General features: G+C 43.3%; 1 protein-coding gene across 10 annotated transcripts in view; it reads right to left on the bottom strand.

The window, feature by feature from the left end:
- Positions 1-24,182, bottom strand: part of ADGRB2 (adhesion G protein-coupled receptor B2) — a 666,055-nt gene that overhangs the window by 141,280 nt on the left and 500,593 nt on the right. For all 10 annotated transcript variants that reach the window (XM_077296045.1, XM_077296046.1, XM_077296050.1 and 7 more), the window contains exon 4: positions 5,377-5,541. In XM_077296045.1, coding sequence (XP_077152160.1) covers positions 5,377-5,541 — 165 coding nt within the window. The remainder of the gene's footprint in view (positions 1-5,376; positions 5,542-24,182) is intronic.

Here is a 24,182-nt window from a genome sequence, read left to right as displayed (position 1 = left end):
CATGCAAGGTTTCTGACTATCACAGACCTGTAACTTCTTTAAGAGACTCCTCTGTCCTCCACTCATTACCTGTAGTAATGGGATCTGTTTGAACTTGTTATCAGTATAAAAGACACCTGTCCACAACCTCAAACAGTCACACTCCAAACTCCACTATGGTGAAGTCCAAAGATCTGTCAAAGGACACCAGAAACAAAATTGTAGCCCTGCACCAGGCTGGGAAGACTGAACCTGTAATAGGCAAGCAGCTTGGTGTGATGAAATCAACTGTGGGAGCAATAATAAGAAAATGGAAGACATACAAGACCATTGATAATCTCCCTTTATCTGGGGCTCCACACAAGATCTCACCCCGTGCGGTAAAAATGATCACAAGGACAGTGAGCAAAAATCCCAGAACCACACGGGGGACTTAGTGAATGACCTGCATAGAGCTGGGACCATCGTAACAAAGGCTACCATCAGTAACACACTACACCGCCAGGGACTCAGATCTTGCAGTGCTAGACGTGTCCCCTGCTTAAGCCAGTACATGTCTGGGCCCATCTGAAGTTTTCTAAAGAGCATTTGGATTATCCAGAAGAGTATTGGGAGAATGTCATACGGTCTGATGAAACCAAAGTAGAACTTTTTGATAGAAACAAAACTTGTCGTTTTTGGAGGAGACATAATGCTGAGTTGCATCCAAAGAACACCATACCTACTGTGAAGCATGGGGGTGGCAACTTCATGCTTTGGGGCTGTTTCTTTACAAAGGGACCATGACGACTGATCCGTGTACATGAACGAATTAATGGGGCCATATATCATGAGATTTTGAGTGCAAACCTCCTTTCATCAGCAAGCGCATTGGAGATGAAAAGTGGATGGGTCTTTCAGCATGACAATGATCCCAAGCACACTATCAGAGTAGGAAGGAGTGGCTTCGTAAGAAGCATATGAATGTCCTAGAGTGGCCTAGCCAGACTCCAGATCTCAACCCCATAGAAAACCTTTGGAGGGAGTTGATAGTCCGTGTTACCCAGTGACAGGCCCAAAACATCACTGATCTAGAGGAGATCTGCATGGAGGAATGGGCCAACATACCACCAACAGCGTGTGCCAACCTTGAGAAGACTTACAGAAAACGTTTGACCTCTTTCATTGCCAACAAACCATATATAACAAAATATTGAGATGAACTTTTGTTAATGACAAAATACTTATTTTCCACCATAATTTGCAAAATAAATCTTGCCAAATCAGACAAGGTGATTTTCTGGATTTGTTTTATCATTTTGACTCTCATAGTTGTGGTCTACCTATGATGTCAATTACAGGCCTCTCTCATCTTTTTAAGTGGGAGAACTAGCACAATTGTTGGCTGACTAAATACTTTTTTTCCCCACTGTACTCTACAAAACAGTATTATGCCCCCCATATAGTCCTTTAAACAGCATCATTTGGCCGCTACATAGCCCTTCAACTAGTATAATGGCCCTCACATGGCCCTCCAAACAGCATAATGGCTACCACATAGCCCTCCAAACAGTACAATGGCCATCCACATAGCCCTCAAAACAATATAATGGCCCCCGACATAGCCCTCCAAACAGTATAATGGCCCCACATAGCCCTCCAAACAGTAGAATGACAAGCGCACAACTCTACAAACATAATGGCCCCCGCAATTTACTCAAAGATTTAAAAATAAAAATAACACACCTCTCTCTGTTCCCTCACTACCTCCAGCCTCTGCAACATGTGGTCTGAAGGTCTTCACAGAGGGTGCAATGCAGTGATGTCATCGTGCCCACTACCCTGACATGTCAGAGCTCAGACACACAGGGGGAATTTTCTATCATTGCTTTCAACTATTATTGCATCAAGGATGTAGATATAGTTTAAAGTGTGATGCCAAGCATGGAGAGGTGGGGAGGACTCCGGGTCCCCTTGACTCCTGGGTCCCATAGCGGCCAAAGTGGTCTGCCACTATTAGCGGTACGCAACTGGTCTTTTGCAGGTATGAGAAGGTGATAGAGGAACTGTCCCTTCCCCCATTCATCTTCTTTCTGTTAGCCATTTGCAAGTGTCTCTAAAACAAAAAAAATTCCAGCAGCTAATAACATGTCACTGAAAACTACCTCTGATTGGTCAGCAGTAGTTATGAGCGAGTGTGCTCGTTACTCGGTTTTCCGAGCATGCTCAGGTGTTCTCCGAGTATTTTTGGCATGCTCAGAGATTATGTTTGAGTCCCCGCAGCTGCATGATTTGCGGCTGCTAGGCAGCCTGAATACATGTTGGGATTCCCTAACAAACAAGCAATCCCTGCATGTTTTCAGGTTATCTAACAGCTGAAAATCATGCAGCTGAGGTGCCACAAACATAATCTACGAGGACGCCCAAGATACTCAGAGAACACCCGAGCATGCTCGGAAAACCTGAGTAACAAGCACACTCGCTCATAACTAGTCAGCAGTGAAGCCATGATGGGTAATTTTGGTCATGTTGCCAGTCACATTAGTACATTGAAAATATTTTTTTTTATACTGTAACAAATTCCTGCATATTTTTTGCAAATGTGTCATACCATACACTAAAAGGTAAACTGACAGCAGGATTAAACTAATTACATGGCTGCATTTGTCTTTTAATGCTGATTACAGGAAACCCCATTGTCAAGCACGTTCACAGTTTATAGTGATTCTCACTTTTTGAAAAGACCTAAAGGAAAAGGATTTCCCTTAGGAAAGGGGAAAAGAGGAGCACTGTCTATGTGTAGTAACTGGGTAAAGGATTAGTCAGGTGAAAAATATAGAATATGCTCACCTGGTAATGTTATGATGCAAAATGAGGCACAACGCTAGGTATGGTGAATCCAACAAGTAGTGGACTGCAGTCAACTTGGTGGACCATGGAAAGTTCCTCCAATGGAGTTTCATCGGTGAATAGCAGTAAAGGAAATCCAGGATATTCTTGGATTTCCTTTACTGCTTTTCTAAAAAATTGTTCTCCACATATTAAAATTACTTGAACTAGTGTAAAAAGTGTTTGCCCCATCGCCCTATAGTTCGACCACTGAGGCATGACCTAGATCACTGATCCACCCTTATACTCCCTGGAAACTTTGAATGTCTGAGAGACTTCTTGGAAGTGTGCAGTGTGACCACAAGCATCTGGCACGTAGGCAGATATCCACAGTACATGCCCACAGCTGTTCTGTTCACAAGCAGCCGTTGGATTCAAAGTTCCAGAAGAAGAGTGTATGGGTGGATTAGGGATCCCAGTCCAGTCTATGCCTCAATGGCCATGTTATTGGCAAACGGGGCAGGACTGGTCTGTTCGTAGAAGACACCTCTTACATTAGTCCGAGTTATTTGAATATGTGGTGAACGATTTTTGAAAAGGTGAGAATTGTGAACTTGGACCACACATTGTAACCATAGTTACCATTAAAAGGCAAATGAAACTATACTAGTCATTTGAGTGTTGAGCTAGTGACAGATTCCTTTTAAAGTGCTTATCCATCCTTTTAAAATGGAAGGCCTATCATTAGAATAGGCCATCAATACTAGACTATTGTGGGTCTGACTTTCACTAAAAGCAACAATCAACACTTCAATGGTTACATGGGCCTGCTGACTGGCTTGTACTTGTCTGCGTCATATAAGGTATTGCAGGAGATATAAGCAAGAGACATAAGGTATTGCAATGATGTATTCAAGTGAGTGAACCAATACATGCAAATTGCTTCTTCAGAGAGGAAGAGAACTTGGACTTTAGTGTCACCTATTTGAAGTAGCAATCCCAACAGTCAATATCAACCCTAGAACGAGCCTTGCCATAAGATAAAAGATAAAAGCCAAACCAGAATCTCAATTTGCAGACAAGGTGTTTCAGGGTGTTGCCCCTCATCAGTACAAAATATGAGATCTGATGCGGCTGGGTAACATGACATGAATGCTCCTCTGGGAAATTCAATCTGCAAATTGCCTTTCAGAGAGGAAGAAGACTTGAACTTTAGCGTCCCCTATTGGAACTCACTAGACTTGAAGTCCTTTTGCACTCTGAATATGCAATGTGCATATTTAATTTCCCAAAGGAACACGCATGGGTATAAGTCACCTCACTCTGACATACCAAGACTGGCATGTAACTCTCCACAAGCAGAAACATTACCCCTTAAATCCCAGTGTTAAGCCTCTCCACTATCCAAATCAGGTATCATACTTTGCACTGACGAGGGGGTAGTACCCCAAAACACTTTGTCTGCAAATTGGGTCTGGTTTGTCTTTTATCCTAAGGGTATGTGCACACGTTCAGAAATTGGCAGCGCTTTGGCGCAGCATTAGTGATGAGCGAGAACACTCGTTGCTCGAGATTTTCCGGGCATGCTCGGGGGGTCTCCGAGTATTTGTAAGTGCTCGGAGATTTAAGTTTTTGTTGACGCAGCTGCATGATTTACAGCTGCTAGCCAGCATAAGTACATGTGGGGGTTGCCTGGTTGCTAGAGAATCCCCACATGTAATCAAGTTGGATAACAGATGTAAATCATTCAGCTGCGGCGATAAAAACTAAATCTCCGAGCACTAAAAAATACGTGAAGGACGCCCGAGCGTGCTCGGGAAATCTCGAGTAACGAGTATATTCGCTCATCACTACGCAGCATATTCCGCTGCCTCCAAAGCGCTGCCGGCTATTGAATGCAGGTGATTCCGCATGTGTTCATTGAACCATGCGGATTCACCGCATCTAATACATTGTATGAGTGAAATGTATCTTGTGGAGGCTCATGTCTCTGCTAGATAAATAGACATGCTGCGCTCTGGAGAGACGTACTGCATGTCCGTCTCCTTGGGTGATCTGTGAGCGTCTGTGGACGCATAGTGGGCATGGGATTTCTTGAAATCCCATCCACTATGCTGTAACATTTGGACAATGCTGGTTGGACGCTGCGCACAAACGCAACGTCCAATCTGCAACGTTTACTGATCGTGTTCACATATCCTAAGTTATATGGCAAGGCACGTTAAAGGGTTGATCTTGACTATTATGATTGCTACTTTCAAAAGATGGCACTGGAGTTCAAGTCATCTTGACACTGAAGAAGCAATTTGCATATTTAATTTCAAAGAGAATGCAGGAGAATGCATGGCGTATAAGTCACCTCACTCTGACATGCCAAGCCTGGCATAGTTACATAGTTACATAGTTATTAAGGTTGAAGGAAGACTTTAAGTCCATCTAACAAGCTATTCTGTATATATAATTCCTAAAGGACAAGACACCCTCACTTCTACTACAGAGACATACCGTTGACTAGACAATTAGAAAAATGGGGCATTTTTCAGATTATAATTATATTAATTGCTGAAAGAGTTGAAGAAGTGAGGATACCAGGGCATGTAGCTGTATTGTTGCAAGTCCGCGTTTCTCTCAATGGACCGCTGCACAGTGTCCCGTATGGAGATGACACACAGGAGCGGGTGCGTACTTGTGTGCCTTGACCACATGTTGTCGAGCAAACTCCCCACTGTGACCATCCTTCAGCAGCAGGGTCTCCTGAAAAAGAAGGAGGAAAGTGCAGGGTTAACGCTTGGCAGAATGACGCACATAGAGGCATAATCCCGTCTTTGTTAAAGTGTGACATTTGTCGATTAATAATAAGGTACACGGTTTAATCCTTTTTTCTGTATTATTTCACTAACCGCTACTGTGATAAAGAATTTCGCTAAGGCCAACATTTTGTCTCTGGTAGATTTTATGCCGTGTCTATCTTAATTAGTGATGCTGAAAATCCGTTTGATTCCTTCCCAGCCCCCAGAAAGTCTGAACAGTGTCACAGTGACAATACACACAACCTTCGGAACAATGTGCGCCAATCACATCGCCAGTCTGGAGGACCATAGGAGAATGACAAAATAATGGCTGAGAGTTTGCCAAGGGTGAGACAATGGCAAAATCCCCTCCTTCTGTGGGTGGAATACATTTATTCTCCCAGAATAGAAATGTGTGAGGAAGCACACACACAAACAAACACACACAAAACACACAAAGCTCTGACATAAGGGCATATTAGCAGGCACATAAATATTCATATAAGCAGGCTCTTTCCCTGCTCAGATGCTTTCTGTCATAAGCGTCCTTGGACTTCATCAATCTCCAGCCGAATAGGAGAAGTGGACTCATAAATCAGAGGGGCTGGGACCACTTTGTGCTGAAATCACACGCAGGAAAATGCTGAATGTATAAGTTTGAATCTTAGAATAAATAGATTATTTCTCTCCCTTCGCACTTATTCTCAGCGCCCTCCAGGAAAAAATAGGTAAATGCATAAATTCTACCAATGATTGGGTGTAGAAGGACGGGCGCTTGATAAGAAGGAGAAAGGCTAAATTTATATGTAACGTTCCCAGCTGCGTCACAAGCCCATTATGTGACAAGCCAGAAAAAGGTATTTCCCCTGTCTGCTAATCTGGGGAATAATACAGGTGCCAGAAAACAAATAATGGGAGTGTGGAAGCTTGTGTGCAGCACCCCTGAGGTATACAATGCGACAGCTCATTTTTTAGAAGGTAGAATAAGCGAGCGCAGGAAGCTGGGGAAACTTAAAATGTCACTTGTCATACAACCCACTGAGCAACTCTGTCTACTACTCCCCTAATGCCAGACGCTCCATTGCAGCAGAGATGAACGATTCATCAACTGAACTTAACATTATTTTATTGAAATTATTTCACGCAATATAATTCTGAGCACAATCCAGCAATATACGATAACCAGGAGATTAACATTAAAAATAATTAATCAAAATATTCCGATAACAGGACATGCTCTAAACTTCATCATACTCTACTGGTTTATATATCAAAAAGCCTTTGGGGGTGCTAGCTTTTGTTTATGAGACCAATGATGAGCCAATAATACCCCAAAGCTGCATCAAGAGCATCTTATTCAGCCAGATATCCTGAGTACTGTGTGCAGGGGAGCAAAACAACTGTCTGCAGATGGATATCTGGCCTGGTTTTATATCCCTGGTCATGATGTAGAGCTTGTTACATGGTTATTCTTAAAATATATTTATATCAACATAACTTCATAAACTACAATGGCTTGCATGCATAGTACTATTTTCAGCCGTCACTGTGTCTGGTATTCAGAACTATTCTCTGTGATGGAGACACAGCTGCTAAGTGTTCCACTTCCCTTCTGGAACGTTATGTCACAGATCAGAAGCCTGGTAGCTCCATCCATGCAGGTTGGACAAGTTAAGGGGCTTGGCTTGTCATGCTTATAATGCAAGCCCCGCCCCTGAGGGAGCCTGATGTCCTGTGTGATTCTGTGTTCTACCTGACCATCTGAGCTTTGCCTGCTGCTAAATCACAGCTATGAAGTCAGAGTTTCCATCCAAGCCACTGTCATAAAGAGGCTATACCAAGGCAGCATCTGTCTGTCCAACCACTGGTCTTACTCCCTCAGTAGTTCTCCTGTATCATACAGACTTTCAAGTCTATATGGAAGAGGCTTATCTGTGTGTTGGCTTGTGCTAAAAGCCAGGACCAGACCACAACGCCTAATCTGTGATATAATGTCCCAACAAGGAAGGGGAGCGCTCAGCAGCGGTGTCTCTATAAGAGAGAATAGTTCCAAATGCCAAATAATGTGACAATTGAAGTTTTATCACTATGAATACATTTTTATCCCTTTACATGACCCCTTTAATGGTCTGTTAGTGCTTGCTCTAAAGTCGAAGATGTTATTACTATATTTGCATGTAGATTTAAAAGGGCATTTGAACAAGTACTTGTCTGGAAAAGAGAAAGCAGTGATTAAGAGAACTCCTCTGGAAAATATGGGGGAGGGTTGTGATTTTGAAGGATTGATAAGAGCAGCACATCAGGAGCTGATAGAGAGAATGGGTGAGCAGATAACTAATGTATAGAAATCAATGGAGACAGTCGACTGATATCTTAGGAGTTAAAGGCCGCGTCTCACATAGCGAGATCGCTAGCTAGATCGCTGCTGAGTCACAAGTTTTGTGACGCAACAGCGACCTCAGTAGCGATCTCGCTATGTGTGACACGTACCAGCGATCAGGCCCCTGCTGTGAGATCGCTGGTCGTGTCGGAATGGCCTGGACCTTTTTTTGGTCGTTGAGGTCCCGCTGACATCGCTGAATCGGTGCGTGTGACACCGATCCAGCGATGTCTTCACTGGTAACCAGGGTAAACATCGGGTTACTAAGCGCAGGGCCGCGCTTAGTAACCCGATGTTTACCCTGGTTACCAGCGTAAATGTAAAAAAAAAACAGTTCATACTCACCATCTGATGTCCGTCAGGTCCCTTGCCGTCTGCTTCCTGCTCTGACTGAGATCCGGCCGTACAGTGAGAGCACAGCAGTGACGTCACCGCTGCGCTCTGCTCTCACTGTACGGCGACACTCAGAGCAGGAAGCAGACGGCAAGGGACCTGACGGACATCAGATGGTGAGTATGTAGTGTTTGTTTTTTTTTTTACATTTACGCTGGTAACCAGGGTAAACATCGGGTTACTAAGCGCGGCCCTGCGCTTAGTAACCCGATGTTTACCCTGGTTACCCGGGTGCTGCAGGGGGACTTCGGCATCGTTGAAGACAGTTTCAACGATGCCGAAGTCGTTCCCCTGATCGTTGGTCGCTGGAGAGAGCTGTCTGTGTGACAGCTCCCCAGCGACCACACAGCGACTTACCAACGATCACGGCCAGGTCGTATCGCTGGTCGTGATCGTTGGTAAATCGCTATGTGAGACGGGGCTCTAACTCAGCCTGCAATTCACACCTGTGGCCAATTTCCACAGCAACAAGTTGCTCTGTTGGTGATCGGTGCGAGCAGGGGAGAACGATGAGAGCTGTCTGCAGCACCCGGCGCTGGGAAACAGGCTTCTTCCCAGGCGCCAGTGTATGTCACACAGCAGATGACACCCCAGTGTGTCCTCCATGTGCATGTGTGCGGGACGTTTTGCGGTCCGTGCTGACGATAAAAACCAGACATGTCAGCGTGTTTTGCCCATGGACACACGGATACTGACATGTGCATAGACCCATTCACTTAAGTGGGTCTAAATGTGTAAGTGTCTCCGGTACGTGTGAAAATCATCACCACATGTACTGGAGACACAGAGGTGTGAAAGAGATCTTAATCACTTTTGTGATAAAAATAATTTATGTGTCCCACAGCTGCCCCGCTTCCTGCGATGATGGTGCTGCTGTTACAGAAAAGGACCGCCAACATAGCAAAAATTGTGCTTTTCAGTTTTCAGACAGGTATTGACCAAAAGTGGTCAATCAGATGACATCAGTGTCCTGACTAGTAGCGGTAGGCAGCTGATACTCACTTCATGGCTGTTTTTCATATAACAGCCATGATAAAGGCATTATGTTATTAAGTAGCAATGTCAGTTGCAATTCAGGTTCGGCAAATTACTACACTGATTTCAGAGGGAAGTTCCTTTCACCCAAAGCAAAGATTCGGTCAGGCTTATTCTCCTATAAATTAACAAACTTAAAGGGTTTGGCCAATTTATCGTTGCTTTAACAGATATGTTGGGGATATGATTTTGTGTACATTTACTACTATACAAGTATGATCAGTTCTCCTGCTGCACTTATTAGTACAGCCTTCCTCAGACTGATCAGCTCTCCAGTGTATAAAATGGCTGCTGATGACCAGCCCTGTCCACCAGCCTCCTCCAATAGAAAAGCCGCTTTCCCATGTGAAGTGTTTCTCTATTGGAGGAGACTGATGGACCGGTCTGGTCACACGTTTCTCCACCAGCAGCCATTATATGGACAGAAGCACTGATCAGTCTGAGGAAAGCTGTATGAACAAGACAAAGAAGAAGAACTGGTCATACTTACAGTGGGGAAAAAAGTATTTAGTCAGCCACCAATTGTGCAAGTTCTCCCACTTAAAAAGATGAGAGAGGCCGGTAATTGACATCATAGGTAGACCACAACTATTAGAGACAAAATGATAAAATAAATCCAGAAAATTACCTTGTCTGATTTGGCAAGATTTATTTTGCAAATTATGGTGGAAAAAAGTACTTGGTCACCTTAAAACATTCAAGATTTCTGGCTCTCACAGACCTGTAACTTCTTCAAGAGGCTCCTCTGTCCTCGACTCATTACCTGTAGTAATGGCACCTGTTTGAAATCGCTATCAGTATGAAACAGTCACACTCCAAACTCCACTATGGTGAAGACCAAAAAGCTGTTGAAGGAAGCCAGAAACAAAATTGTAGCCCTGCACCAGGCTGGGAAGACTGAATCTGTGTGATGAAATCAACTGTAGGAGCAATAATAAGAAAATGGAAGACATACAAAACCACTGACAATCTCCCTTGATCTGGGGCTCCACGCAAGATAAAAACCCTGTGGGGTCAAAATGATCACAAGAACGGTGAGAAAAATCCCAGAACCACACAGGAGGGACCTAGTGAATGATCTGCATAGACCTGGGACCACTGTAACAAAGGGTACCATCAGTAACACACTACGCCGCCAGGGACTCAGATCCTACAGTGCCAGATGTGTCCTTCTGCTTAAGCCAGTACATGTCCAGGCCCATCTGAAGTTTGTTAGAGAGCATTTGAATTATCCAGAAGAGTAACGGGAGAATGTCACATGGTCTGATGAAACCAAAGTAGAAGGGTTTGGTAGAAACAACACTCATCGTGTTTGGAGGAGACAGAATGCTGAGTTGCATCCAACGAACACCATACTTACTGTGAAGCATGGGGTGGCAACATCATGCTTTGGGGCTGTTTCTCTGCAAAGGGACCAGGATGACTGATCCGTACACATGAAAGAATGAATGGGGCCATGTGTTAGGCAATAGGATTCCCCCACTGCACAGGGTAGATGCCAAGCTTGCCTGCATCTGCGGCCTCCCATTCTGCCTTGACCGCTGCGGGTGCTGCTGAGCATAGATGTCAGTCTCAGTGTCTTGCTCAGGCTCGTGCTATTCATCTGGTTGCTGCTGGCTCTTCAGCCAAGCCTATGGTAACCAGCGGTAGTCAACTATGAGCAAACACTCTGGAGACTAAGTACAGAAATCACCCTACTGAGCATGCTCATGATGTGGCGATGTCTTATTGATGGTCAGTCATCAGCTGCCCTGGTGATGTGGCAGCTCCGGATTGGTCCACGGGAAAGGTCCTGTCTGACTGGATTTGAGCTGTACGTATAACAGGAGGCGCACACCAGTGAACTAGTATCAATCTAATTTCATGTGTGAATGTACTTTGCAACTTTGTGGTCTGTGTCGGCATGTGCTCAGTGTCGGCTGTTAGCTGTTAGAATTCCAGCACCTCGGGAGAGGAGTTTGTTAGTGTGGATTCAGGGCTGGCGTAATGCCACTACAATTCTGTCACCTCCGGAGAGGAGCTGCTTGAGTGCTGTTGCTGACTGTCTGACCACTGTTGCTACCTGCTCCGTTAGTGGGCTTCGATCCTCTGTGAAGTTAACAGAGATCGTGTCTAGCGTCATATCTTTTGTTACTGTGTGCGAGTGACATAGTTCTTTTGCTGAGCATCTGCTTCGTTACTGTGTGCGACTGACACAGCTCTACTGCAGTGCATCAGCTTTGTCACGGTGTGCGAGTGACACTACTTTATGTGCTGCTCATTGAGTCACGAGAAACTCGGTGCGAGCTAGCAATCGCTCACTGCATTCTCCGCCATTGTTCACATTAGCTGCAGTTTTACATCTCTGCACGGTGGACCCCGGGTTGCGATTGCACTTCCTCATTACATTTATTTAGTGCAATCCTCCAACCCTAACACCATGTATCATGAGATTTTGAGTGCAAACCTTCTTCCATCAGCAAGGGCATTGAAGATGAAACGTGGATGGGTCTTTCAGCATGATAATGATCCCAAGCACACCACCAGGGCAACGAAGGAGTGGCTTCATAAGAAGCATATGAAGGTCCTGGAGTGGCCTAGCCAGTCTCCAGATCTCAACCCCATAGAAAACCTTTGGAGGGAGTTGAAAGTCCGTGTTGCCCAGCGACAGGCCCAAAACATCAGTGCTCTAGAGAAGATCTGCATTGGGGAATGGGCCAACATACCACCAACACTGTGTGCCAACCTTGTGAAGACTTACAGAAAACCTTTGATATGTAACAAAATGTTGAGATGAACTTTTGTTAATGACCAAATACCTTTTTACACCATAATTTTCAAAATAAATCTTGCCAAATCAGACAAGGTGATTTTCTGGATTTGTTTTCTTATTTTGACTTTCATACTTGTGGTCTACCTATGATGTCAATTACAGGCCTCTCTCATCTTTTTGAGTAGGAGAACTTGCACAATTGTTTGCTGACTAAATGCTTTTTTCCCCACTGTACATAATAGTAAGTGTCACAAAATCCTATCCTCAACACGCTTGATAATGTAAAGATAGTGGCTAACTTTATTAACTGACTATGCAGCCAGCACTAGACAGCGCAATACAGACTGTATAAGGCAAATGGAGCAACAATTATTAATGAAACACAATCTACAATAATGATTTTTAGCCCCAATTGCACACATTTAAGTAAGAACAAAAAGTGTCCCCCAAAGGTGGACAACTCATTGAAATATTTTGCACCGTTTACCTGCTTTAGCCTCTTTTCAATGTCTATTGCTGGCTGTAGAATGAGCTAACTTAGATTCCGTCCGTCAGCTGCTATGACAGTCATATGGTGAGATTGTAAGTGTTTTATAACTTTTTTTTGAGCTGCTGTAAATTGATTTATGACCATAGACAACATCAAAGTTGAATGTGCAGAAAAACAGTTTAATCAATGTCATCCTACCATCAACTTGACACTCAACTACTCCTGTACTGAAATTAACTTTTTGGACACCATCATTAAGCTGCAGAACAATAAAATAGAGACATCCCTGTATCAGAAGTCAATCGACCGTCCAACATACCTTAAATGGGACAGTTTCCATCCAAAACACATAAAAAACTCCATTGTCTACAGCCAAGCCATCTGATACAATCGTATATGTTCCAACCCAATGGATAGGGATGAACACCTTGATCGCCTCAGAAAGACCTTTTTGAATCAGGGCTACCATCCAAGAACAATTGAAAACCAGATTACAAGAGCCACCAGAATATCAAGGAATCACCTGCTACATTACAAAGCTAAAGAAGAAAATTATCGGGTACCTCTAGTAGTTACCTACAATCCTAATCTGGAGGCGCTAAGGGGAGCTGCACGGAAATTACAACCTTTACTGCAAAAAGATGCCCGATTACAATCCATTTTTCCAGACCCCCCACTACTGTGTTTTAGACAGCCCCCAAATCTAAGAAGCATCATTGTCAAGAGCTCCCTGTCCTCTCCAACAGCTGCAGGAACCTTTCCTTGCAATCAGAAAAAATGTAAAACCTGTCCATTTATAATGACCACGGACAAGATAAAGATCCCCAATTCACATCAGGGCTACAAGATACCAGGTACATTCAGCTGCGTCACATCTAATGTGGTGTACATAATTATATGTATCAAATGTCCAACTGGTGCTATATGTAGGGGAGACAGGGCAGAAACTGAGGACAAGGATGAACTCTCACCGCCATACAATAAGAGAAAAAAGAATGGATCTACCTGTGGCAATACATTTTTGTCTCACAAATCATAACATTATGGACATGAAATTACTTGTGTTAAAAGGTAACTTCAAAGCTCAGAGAGACAGAAAGAGTCTGGGAATATAAACTGATGATGACCTTTGACTGTCTTAGTGGTGGAATGAATGAGTCGCATGGATTTATGTCTTTTTACAACAACTAAGGAACTTGCCCCTCAGACTATGAGGGGGTCATCACAACAGACCCAGACCCCAATCAGAGGACAATAAAACATTCCTTATCTAAGAAGTGGTCCAATATTTATGGACATAACTGCACTCATGGTAATTCTGCTTGATGTCACCTGTCTTATCCTTTTTTTTTTTTTTCTGTGCTATGTTGTGCATAAATATGTGATTCTTCAGAATTGTATTAGTCTATGCCTGATGAAGAGACCTGTGTAGTCTCGAAAGCTTGCAATATGTTACCATCTTTTCAGTTAGCCATTAAAAGGTATCAACCACTGAGGACTCAATTCTAAATATTTTTCAGAAAAACAGATTAACTTTTTGGGCTGTTAATCTCTTCGGTTAACTTACACTACCTGAAACATTGTTAGGCAGGTAATTCCCCGCCCTAATCTAGATTCTAAAGGCCCCCAGAGCACATTCCTCTCCTGCCCACATCCTTCACTTCTCAGTTACACTCATGATTAATACTTACACTATTCTCTTTTTCTGTTCTTCATTTAAAGCGGATTTCCGATTTTCTGCCATGAATCCATACATTCTGCAAGCTTGCAAATACAAGTCTTTTTCTACAATAGGGTCATGGCTACTATCATATGACAACCGAAAAGTAAGCACCTGACCTTTTATTTTGTGGGTTAAGAAACCTAACATGGCTTATACAATATAATGAGATATTTGACCTGAACATGTTCCCACTTCATGTTCCATCAGCAGGCAAAAGGTCAGTGGCTCATTTCTGGATTGTTAAATGCTAAAACTTACCAGGGCTTTATGGCCTTGGGTAATTACAACCCCTGCACCAATTCTTACAGCTCCTGGTTTCCTGTCACTCATTCCCTTTAACTCCTGTCGCAGCAGCACGTCAGTCTGTAATTTGGACCTCACCAGTTTATGTGATTCTGCATTGGTTCAGCATTTGACATGTATATCCTGCTTAATGTGGGATGTTGTGACCTAAAAGCCTGCAATTCTAGCATCCTGGGCTAGCAAAATCAATAGCATCACCCAGAGACAGTTTTTCTTTTATAGATTTTATATGATGAAACCAAATGAGACCTGAATATTTTGGGTTTGATACAGACTCTTTGTTAGCATGTTCTGCACAGAATGGAAGACTATTAGTCTTGGTTACATTGCGTTTTCTTGCTTGCCATATACTAATTATCTTGAATTTGTCTAGATTGTAGTGGGAAAATATAATACTGTAAATAGTAAAAATGTATTTAACACTCTGATGGCCTTTTTTAACATAAAAATATTTGCTTGTTGTGAGCTAATTTTAATGTTCTAAAATGGACTTGTCCATCACCATAAATTGAAAAAATTGCAAAGTGTTTGTAAAAACAAACAACTTTATTTCTCTTCTGAAGAACTGAGGGATTTCTAACTTATTGTGAACAGCAGTGGCCAGCCTTCTGAGCACGGAGTCCAGCACTTGCAAGCTCTTTGCTATGGAGCTTACAAGCGCTGCTCTGAAGCTTACCCAATCACTGACTCTGGCCGGCTTCAGTCTTACTGCGCTCCTTTGATTCTGCAGGGGTAAGCTGCCTCTTCTTGCGGCATAACAGAGCACATAGTAGTGACCTAGCCATGCCGCTGGCCCAGACTGTTAATCAGTGAGCAGCTCCCGACAAGCAGCAAGATGGGAGGCAGGGAAGCACTCCTGAACTGCGATCATGACAATAACCTTTTATGTTTAGGTCCTGCTTTGAAGACTATTTTACAGGGCCAGCAAGGAAAGCAGGCACTGCACTGAAGGAGACCAGCCTCGGTAGTGCACAATAGCATTAAAATTCCCTCTATTTTCATAACAGAGAGAATTTTTACTAACAAGTAAATTGCAAAGTTTCATAGCTATAGAAAAAGACATGGTCCACACATCCAAAACACAATAGATCAATGTATAAGTTGTTGATGTGCAGTTCATGTCTTTTTCTACAGCTATGATATGGTACATGGTCTGACCCTTTTTTTTAGTTTTGCTTGGATCAGCACTCCTCCTATTTTCCTATCTTAACTATTTCATCGTATATTACAGTTTCTGGTACCTATATACCAAGAGCCTTCTCCACATCCTCCATCCTCTATTTTTTCACCAAAACCAAGGTAATACATGCCTGTCTTGTTTTATTGTTATTGTGCTACAACATGTATTAATATACAACCATTACTGGTTGCCTTTCTACCTTCTATATTTCCAGTCGGCAACTGTTAGAATTTATGTCATTTGACTCAATATTTGTACTCTATGTTCCTCTGTATAAATTGTATATATTGTATATAGTTTTCAGTGTCTTATACTTTATTTTCTCATTTTATAGTAACCCCCATGACTAAGACCCAGGAGGGTCGAAACGTTGGGTTCTGAATCTGAATATATCATTTTCTGTTTGTGGCTTATATACACTTATTTTGAAACCTTTTTGGAATAAATTATGTGAAACACATTTGCAAATTGACCAAAGAGTGTGCGGTGAATCTCTACTACTAATGAGTGAAAGATCGGAGCAGAGAGAGTAGACATGCAGAGGCTTCCAATCCGCAAGGGAAGGCAACAGTAAGTGACGGTAGAAGCTACCGACATGACAGGATAGTGGCAGAAGGAAAAAGAAATAAAGAAGCTCACTACGCCAATATTGTTTGGGATACACCGGAAAGTTAATGAATGGGGGGAAATTTTTAAAGGTGAAACTTAGCTAATATAGAACCAAAGAAAAAAAATGGAAAAATAGGAGGATCCATCACGGGGATTAACCTTAAGCGTTTCTAGCATACACTACGCCCTTAGTCATAGGAATATCAAGGAATTCCCATGACTAAGAAAGTTGTCTATGCCATAAACGCGTAAGGTTTTATCCTCATGATAGATCCTCATGTTTTTAAATGAATTTATAATTAAAAAAAATAATTTTCTGGATGGAAGTGTTGGAAAATCCTTTTTTTTCCATAGTGGCAGCAGGGTTATTTTGGGTTGCAGGCTTCTCTGAAGACATGAGTCTGACCAGTTGGGGTAGCAAGTTCCAGAGTACTTGGTGGTGGTAGAGTGTGGAGGAGTCATACACAGGAGATATCTTTGAGATATTTTATGTGAGGACCTAACAAGAGGTTAGCAGAAAAGCAGAGATTACAGTATGTGTGGGGACAAGTTGGGTAATCAGATGAGAGATATATGGCGATGTATATTACATCAATGAAGCAAAGTGTTAAAAATGTCCTTTTATAAAGTATATAAATTCTATATGTAACCTTAATTCCAAATCTAAACTATAAAATTATGTTTCAAGGAGAACATACGAATTAAGCTGTGCTCTTCTAAATTGGTAGAAAGTTGAAAATGACAACTTGGTGGAATGTATATTCTGCATGGGAAGGGAAATGAAAAAAGGGATAGATTCAGCAAGGAAGATTGTGGTAAGGAGTTGTTGGTCTCATTGTTTATGCAGGAAAAGACCAGCGAGTGGTGAGCGGGACCACATCACTATTCAGCGTTGCTACTAACCGGTAATGTTGTAGCTGTCAACCTCAAATCAATTTCCATAAACAGAAGAGCCTAGGTCAAAATTAATAGGCGATATACTGCAGTATACGTGTAATCTGTGAATCTCATGAATTACTAATCAAAATGTAAAATGTCTGCATGCGCGCTAAGGAATCCGAACAAAGTATTACAGAATGGATGTATTTTTATTGGTGACTTCTTTCAAGGTCTTCTGTTCTTCAGCGGTTTTTCCAAACTCAGTTTTATTACCCCAACCACACATTTCATTTTTATTTTATCTATTTCTTATTTACTGTAGGAGGTTGTGTCCTTTTGATTCTGTTACTGGTTATTAGATTGCCTTCTGTACTTCTCTTAAGTAATCATGATTAGGGTTGAGCGAAACGGGTCGATCATTTTCAAAAGTCGCCGACTTTTGGCTAAGTCGGCGTCTCATGAAACCCGATCCGACCCCTGTGCTTGTCGGCCATGCGGTACGCGACTTTCGCGCCAAAGTCGCGTTTCAATGACGCGAAAAGCGCCATTTCTCAGCCAATGAAGGTGAACGCAGAGTGTGGGCAGCGTGATGACATAGATCCTGGTCCCCACCATCTTAGAGAAGGGCATTGCAGTGATTGGCTTGCTGTCTGCGGCGTCACAGGGGCTATAAAGGGGCGTTCCCGCCGACCGCCATCTTACTGCTGCTGATCTGAGCATAGGGAGAGGTTGCTGCCGCTTCGTCAGAAGCAGGGAGAGCGTTAGGCAGGGTCCACTAACCACCAAACCGCTTGTGCTGTAGCGATTTCCACTGTCCAACACCACCTTCGGTGTGCAGGAACAGTGGAAGCTATTTTTTTTTTTTTTTCCCCTCAGCGCTGTAGCTCATTGGGCTGCCCTAGAAGGCTCCGTGATAGCTGTATTGCTGTGTGTACGCCACTGTGGAAACCAACTGCTTTTTTCAAAGCACATATCCTCTTGTTCCTTTCTGCACAGCTATCTTTTTTGTTTGTCCACACTTTTTATTTAATTTGTGCATCAGTCCACTCCTATTGCTGCCTGCCATACCTGGCTTAGATTACTGCAGGGAGATAGTAATTGTAGGACAGTCCCTGTTTTTTTTTTTTTGTTTTTTTTTTGTGGGAGATTAAGATTGGCATTTCTGCTACAGTGCCATCCCTGTGTGTGCCATCTCTCACTGAGTGGGCCATAGAAAGCCTATTTATTTTTTCCGTGATTTGTGTTCTAAATTCTACCTCAACACAAAAACACTACATCAATCAGTGGTAGAAAAATATTGGCCTCAGTCAGGGCTTGTGTGCCACTGCTGTGTGTGCTATCTCTCATTCAGTGGGCTATAGAAAGCCTATTTATTTATTTATTTTTTTTTCTTATTATTTGGTTTCTAAAGTCTCCCTGAAAAAAATAAAAAAATAAAAAAACAGTGGGAGAGTAATATTGCCCTTTCAGCTTGTGTGCCAGTCTTGACTCCTGGGTGTGCCACCTCTCTCTCATTCAGTGGGCCATAGAAAGGCTATTTATTTTTTTGGTTTTTTTAATATTATTTGGTTTCTAAAGTCTCCCTGAAAATAAAAGAAAAAAAACTTAAAAAAACAGTGGGAGAGTAATATTGCCCTTTCAGCTTGTGCGCCAGTCTTGACTCCTGGGTGTGCCACCTCTCTCTCTCTAATTGTGGGCCATAGAAAGCCTTTTTTTTTTTGTTTTTTTTTTAATATTATTTGGTTTCTAAAGTCTCCCTTAAAAAACAAAAAATACATAAAAAAACAGTGGGAGAGTAATATTGCCCTTTCAGCTTGTGTGCCAGTCTTGACTCCTGGGTGTGCCACCTCTCTCTCTCATTCAGTGGGCCATAGAAAGCCTATTTATTTTTTTGGTTTTTTTAATATTATTTGGTTTCTAAAGTCTCCCTGAAAAAAAACAAAACATAAAAAAACAGTGGGAGAGTAATATTGCCCTTTCAGCTTGTGTGCCAGTCTTGACTCCTGGGTGTGCCACCTCTCTCCCTCTCATTCAGTGGGCCATAGAAAGCCTATTTATTTTTTTTTTTAAATATTATTGGGTTTCTAAAGTCTCCCTTAAAAAACAAAAAATACATAAAAAAACAGTGGGAGAGTAATATTGCCCTTTCAGCTTGTGTGCCAGTCTTGACTCCTGGGTGTGCCACCTCTCTCATTCAGTGGGCCATAGAAAGCATTTTTTTTTTTTCCTTGATTTGTGTTCTAAAATCTACCTCAACACAAAAACACTACATCAATCAGTGGGAGAAAAATATTGGCCTCAGTCAGGGCTTGTGTGCCACTGCTGTGTGTGCTATCTCTCATTCAGTGGGCTATAGAAAGCCTATTTATGTATTTATTTTTTTTCTTATTATTTGGTTTCTAAAGTCTCCCTGAAAAAAAAAAAAAACTTAAAAAAACAGTGGGAGAGTAATATTGCCCTTTCAGCTTGTGTGCCAGTCTTGACTCCTGGGTGTGCCACCTCTCTCTCATTCAGTGGGCCATAGAAAGGCTATTTATTTTTTTGGTTTTTTTAATAATATTTGGTTTCTAAAGTCTCCCTGAAAATAAAAGAAAAAAAACTTAAAAAAACAGTGGGAGAGTAATATTGCCCTTTCAGCTTGTGTGCCAGTCTTGACTCCTGGGTGTGCCACCTCTCTCTCATTCAGTGGGCCATAGAAAGGCTATTTATTTTTTTGGTTTTTTTAATAATATTTGGTTTCTAAAGTCTCCCTGAAAATAAAAGAAAAAAAACTTAAAAAAACAGTGGGAGAGTAATATTGCCCTTTCAGCTTGTGCGCCAGTCTTGACTCCTGGGTGTGCCACCTCTCTCTCATTCAGTGGGCCATAGAAAGGCTATTTATTTTTTTGGTTTTTTTAATATTATTTGGTTTCTAAAGTCTCCCTTAAAAAACAAAAAATACATAAAAAAACAGTGGGAGAGTAATATTGCCCTTTCAGCTTGTGTGCCAGTCTTGACTCCTGGGTGTGCCACCTCTCTCTCTCATTCAGTGGGCCATAGAAAGCCTATTTATTTTTTTGGTTTTTTTAATATTATTTGGTTTCTAAAGTCTCCCTGAAAATAAAAGAAAAAAAACTTAAAAAAACAGTGGGAGAGTAATATTGCCCTTTCAGCTTGTGCGCCAGTCTTGACTCCTGGGTGTGCCACCTCTCTCTCTCTAATTGTGGGCCATAGAAAGCCTTTTTTTTTTTTGTTTTTTTTTTAATATTATTTGGTTTCTAAAGTCTCCCTGAGAAAAAAAAAATAAATAAATTAGGTGGGAGATTAATATTGACATTAGTGCTTGAGTGACAGTCCTGCGTGTGTGTCATCTCTGTGATTTTGTGCCACAGAAAACAGAGTGTGTAACATTGTGCCTGATTTTCCTTGTGGTCTCACCAACCTGTTAAGGGATATTGAAATCATACTGAAGTTATAGCTCACCGTGTAAGTTGTTTGACAGCAACAAATAAAGTTACTTTGGTTAAGATTTTAAAACAATGAGGAAGTCTGGTGCAAGAGGTCGTCGTAGGCGTTCATTGTCAGCTGGTAATGATGGTAGTGGTAGTGGAGCATCAGGTGGTCGTGGGGATAAAAATATTCCACCTAAGTCTGGAGCTGTGGAGCCAGTTTCGTCGTCAGGCTACACAAGGCCTCGAACGCTCTCTTTTCTGGGAGTAGGAAAACCGCTTTTAAAGGCGGAGCAGCAACAGCAAGTTTTGGCTTACATTGCAGACTCAGCCTCTAGCTCTTTTGCCTCCTCTTCCGAAACTGGTAAATGTAAAAGCAGCGCGTCGCTTGTGGATGTTCACGGTCAGGGACAAGTCGCTTCCTTGTCCTCCTCAGCAAAAACTACAACAAGAGAGAAGGATGCAGCAGGCGACACAACGGGTCACTCCATGGAGCTCTTTACACATACCGTCCCTGGCTTAGAAAGTGAAACATTTAACAGGCCATGCCCATTACAAGTAGATTCTGACATGGAGTGCACTGATGCACAGCCACAGCCAGAGTACTATGCTGCTCCTTTGACTCAGACCACCACATTGCCCTCTCAGGGTACAGATCCACAATCAGACCTTGATGAGACTATGTTGCCCCGCCACGAACGCTATACCACCGACCGACACAGTGACACAGACGAAGTTGCACACGAGCTCGAAGAGGAGGTAATAGATGACCCAGTTATTGACCCCGATTGGCAGCCATTGGGGGAACAGGGTGCAGGCGGCAGTAGTTCAGAAGCGGAGGTGGAGGAGGGGCCGCAGCAGGCATCAACATCGCAACAGGTTCCATCTGCCGGGCCCGTATCTGGCCCAAAACGCGTGTCAAAGCCAAAACCTGTTGGAGGACAGCGTGGCCATCCGGTTAAAGCTCAGTCTGCAATCCCTGAAAAGGGATCCGAGTCTAGGAAGAGTGCAGTCTGGCATTTTTTTAAACAACATCCAACTGATCAGCGCAAAGTCATCTGTCAAAAATGTTCAACTAGCTTAAGCAGAGGTCAGAATCTGAAAAGTCTAAATACTAGTTGCATGCATAGACACTTAACCACCATGCATTTTCAAGCCTGGACTAACTACCAAACGTCCCTTAAGGTTGTAGCACCCTCGGCCAATGAAGCTAGTCAGCAACGCAACATCCCTTCCGTCACTGTAAGGCCACCATTTTCCGCACCACCGGCAGTATCTGTGCAGGTTTCTTTGCCAGCCAAAAGCAGTCAGGGTCAGGGAACCACCAGTTTTGTAGGAGGAAATATTGCATCTAGGGCACTGGCGGAAACAATACCGTCTCCAACCGTCTCTCAGTCTGCCATGTACACCGGCACACCCGAAAGTTCCACGATCTCCAGCTCTCCAGTCCAGCTCACCCTACATGAGACTCTGGTTAGAAAAAGGAAGTACTTATCCTCGCATCCGCGTACACAGGGTTTTAACGCCCACATAGCTAGACTAATCTCGTTAGAGATGATGCCCTACCGGTTAGTTGAAAGCGAAGCTTTCAAAGCCCTGATGGAGTACGCTGAACCACGATACGAGCTACCCAGTCGACACTTTTTTTCCAGAAAAGCCATCCCAGCCCTGCACCAGCATGTTAAACAGCGCATCGTCCATGCACTCAGGCAATCTGTGAGTACAAAGGTGCACCTGACTACAGATGCATGGACCAGTAGGCATGGCCAGGGACGTTATGTGTCCATCACGGCACACTGGGTGAATGTGGTGGATGCAGGGTCCACAGGCGACATCAATTTAGGGACAGTTGTGCCTAGCCCACGGTCTAGGAAACAGTTGGCTGTAGGCGTTCGCACCCCCTCCTCCTCCTCCTCCTCGTCCTCCTGCAGAAGCTACAGCTCTTCCACAGAACGCAGTCTGCCAACCACTCCATCGGCAGATGACACTGTTGCACACCAGTTGTCCCATTATGGGCCAGCTACTGCCAAGCGTCAGCAGGCTGTATTGGCTATGAAGTGTTTGGGCGACAACAGACACACCGCGGAAGTTCTATCCGAGTTCTTGCAACAAGAAACGCAGTCGTGGCTGGGCACAGTAGATCTTGAGGCAGGCAAGGTAGTGAGTGATAACGGAAGGAATTTCATGGCTGCCATCTCCCTTTCCCAACTGAAACACATTCCTTGCCTGGCTCACACCTTAAACCTGGTGGTGCAGTGCTTATTGAAAACTTATCCTGGGTTCTCCGACCTGCTCCTCAAAGTGCGTGCACTTTGCTCACATATCCGACGTTCGCCTGTACACGCCAGCCGTATGCAGACCTATCAGCGGTCTTTGAACCTTCCCCAGCATCGCCTAATCATAGACGTTGCAACAAGGTGGAACTCAACACTGCACATGCTTCAGAGACTGTGCGAACAGAGGCGTGCTGTTATTTATTTGTGGGAGGATACACGGGCAGGCAGTAGGATGGCAGACATGGAGTTGTCAGGTGTGCAGTGGTCTAAGATACAAGACATGTGTCAAGTCCTTCAGTGTTTTGAGGAATGCACACGGCTGGTTAGTGCAGACAACGCCGTAATAAGCATGAGCATCCCCCTAATGCGTCTGCTGATGCAAAGTTTGACGCACATAAAGGAGCAGGCGTCTGCACCAGAGGAAGAGGAAAGCCTTGATGACAGTCAGCCATTGTCTGGTCAGGGCAGTGTACAGGACGAGGTAGCGGGCGAAGAGGAGGTGGAGGACGAGGAGGATGATGGGGATGAGTATATTTTTAATGCCGAACCTTTCCCGGGGGCACAGGAAATTGGTTGCGTGTCACGGCCGGGTTCTGGTTTTTTGAGGGACACAAGTGACGTAGATTTGCCTGCAACTGCCCCTCAACCAATCACAACCGGAGATTTGACAACTGGAACTTTGGCCCACATGGCGGATTATGCCTTACGTATCCTAAAAAGGGACACACGCATTACGAAAATGATGAACAATGACGATTACTGGTTGGCCTGCCTCCTTGATCCACGCTATAAAGGCAAATTGCAAAATATTATGCCACATGAGAACTTGGAACTAATATTAGCAACCAAACAATCAACTCTTGTTGACCGTTTGCTTCAGGCATTCCCAGCACACAGCGCACGTGATCGTTCTCACACGAGCTCCAGGGGGCAGCAGACTAGGAGTGTTAGGGGTGCACACATCAGAAGTGGCGTTGGACAGAGGGGTTTTCTGACCAGGTTGTGGAGTGATTTTGCTATGACCGCAGACAGGACAGGTACTGCTGCATCAATTGAAAGTGACAGGAGACAACATTTGTCCAGTATGGTTACTAACTATTTTTCATCCCTTATCGATGTTCTCCCTCAACCGTCATTCCCATTTGATTACTGGGCCTC

The sequence above is a fragment of the Ranitomeya variabilis genome, chromosome 3, assembly GCF_051348905.1.
Source record: "Ranitomeya variabilis isolate aRanVar5 chromosome 3, aRanVar5.hap1, whole genome shotgun sequence".
NCBI lineage: Eukaryota > Metazoa > Chordata > Amphibia > Anura > Dendrobatidae > Ranitomeya > Ranitomeya variabilis.
Note: the sequence above shows the minus strand (reverse complement) of the source record. Positions and strands in the feature narration are given on the sequence as shown.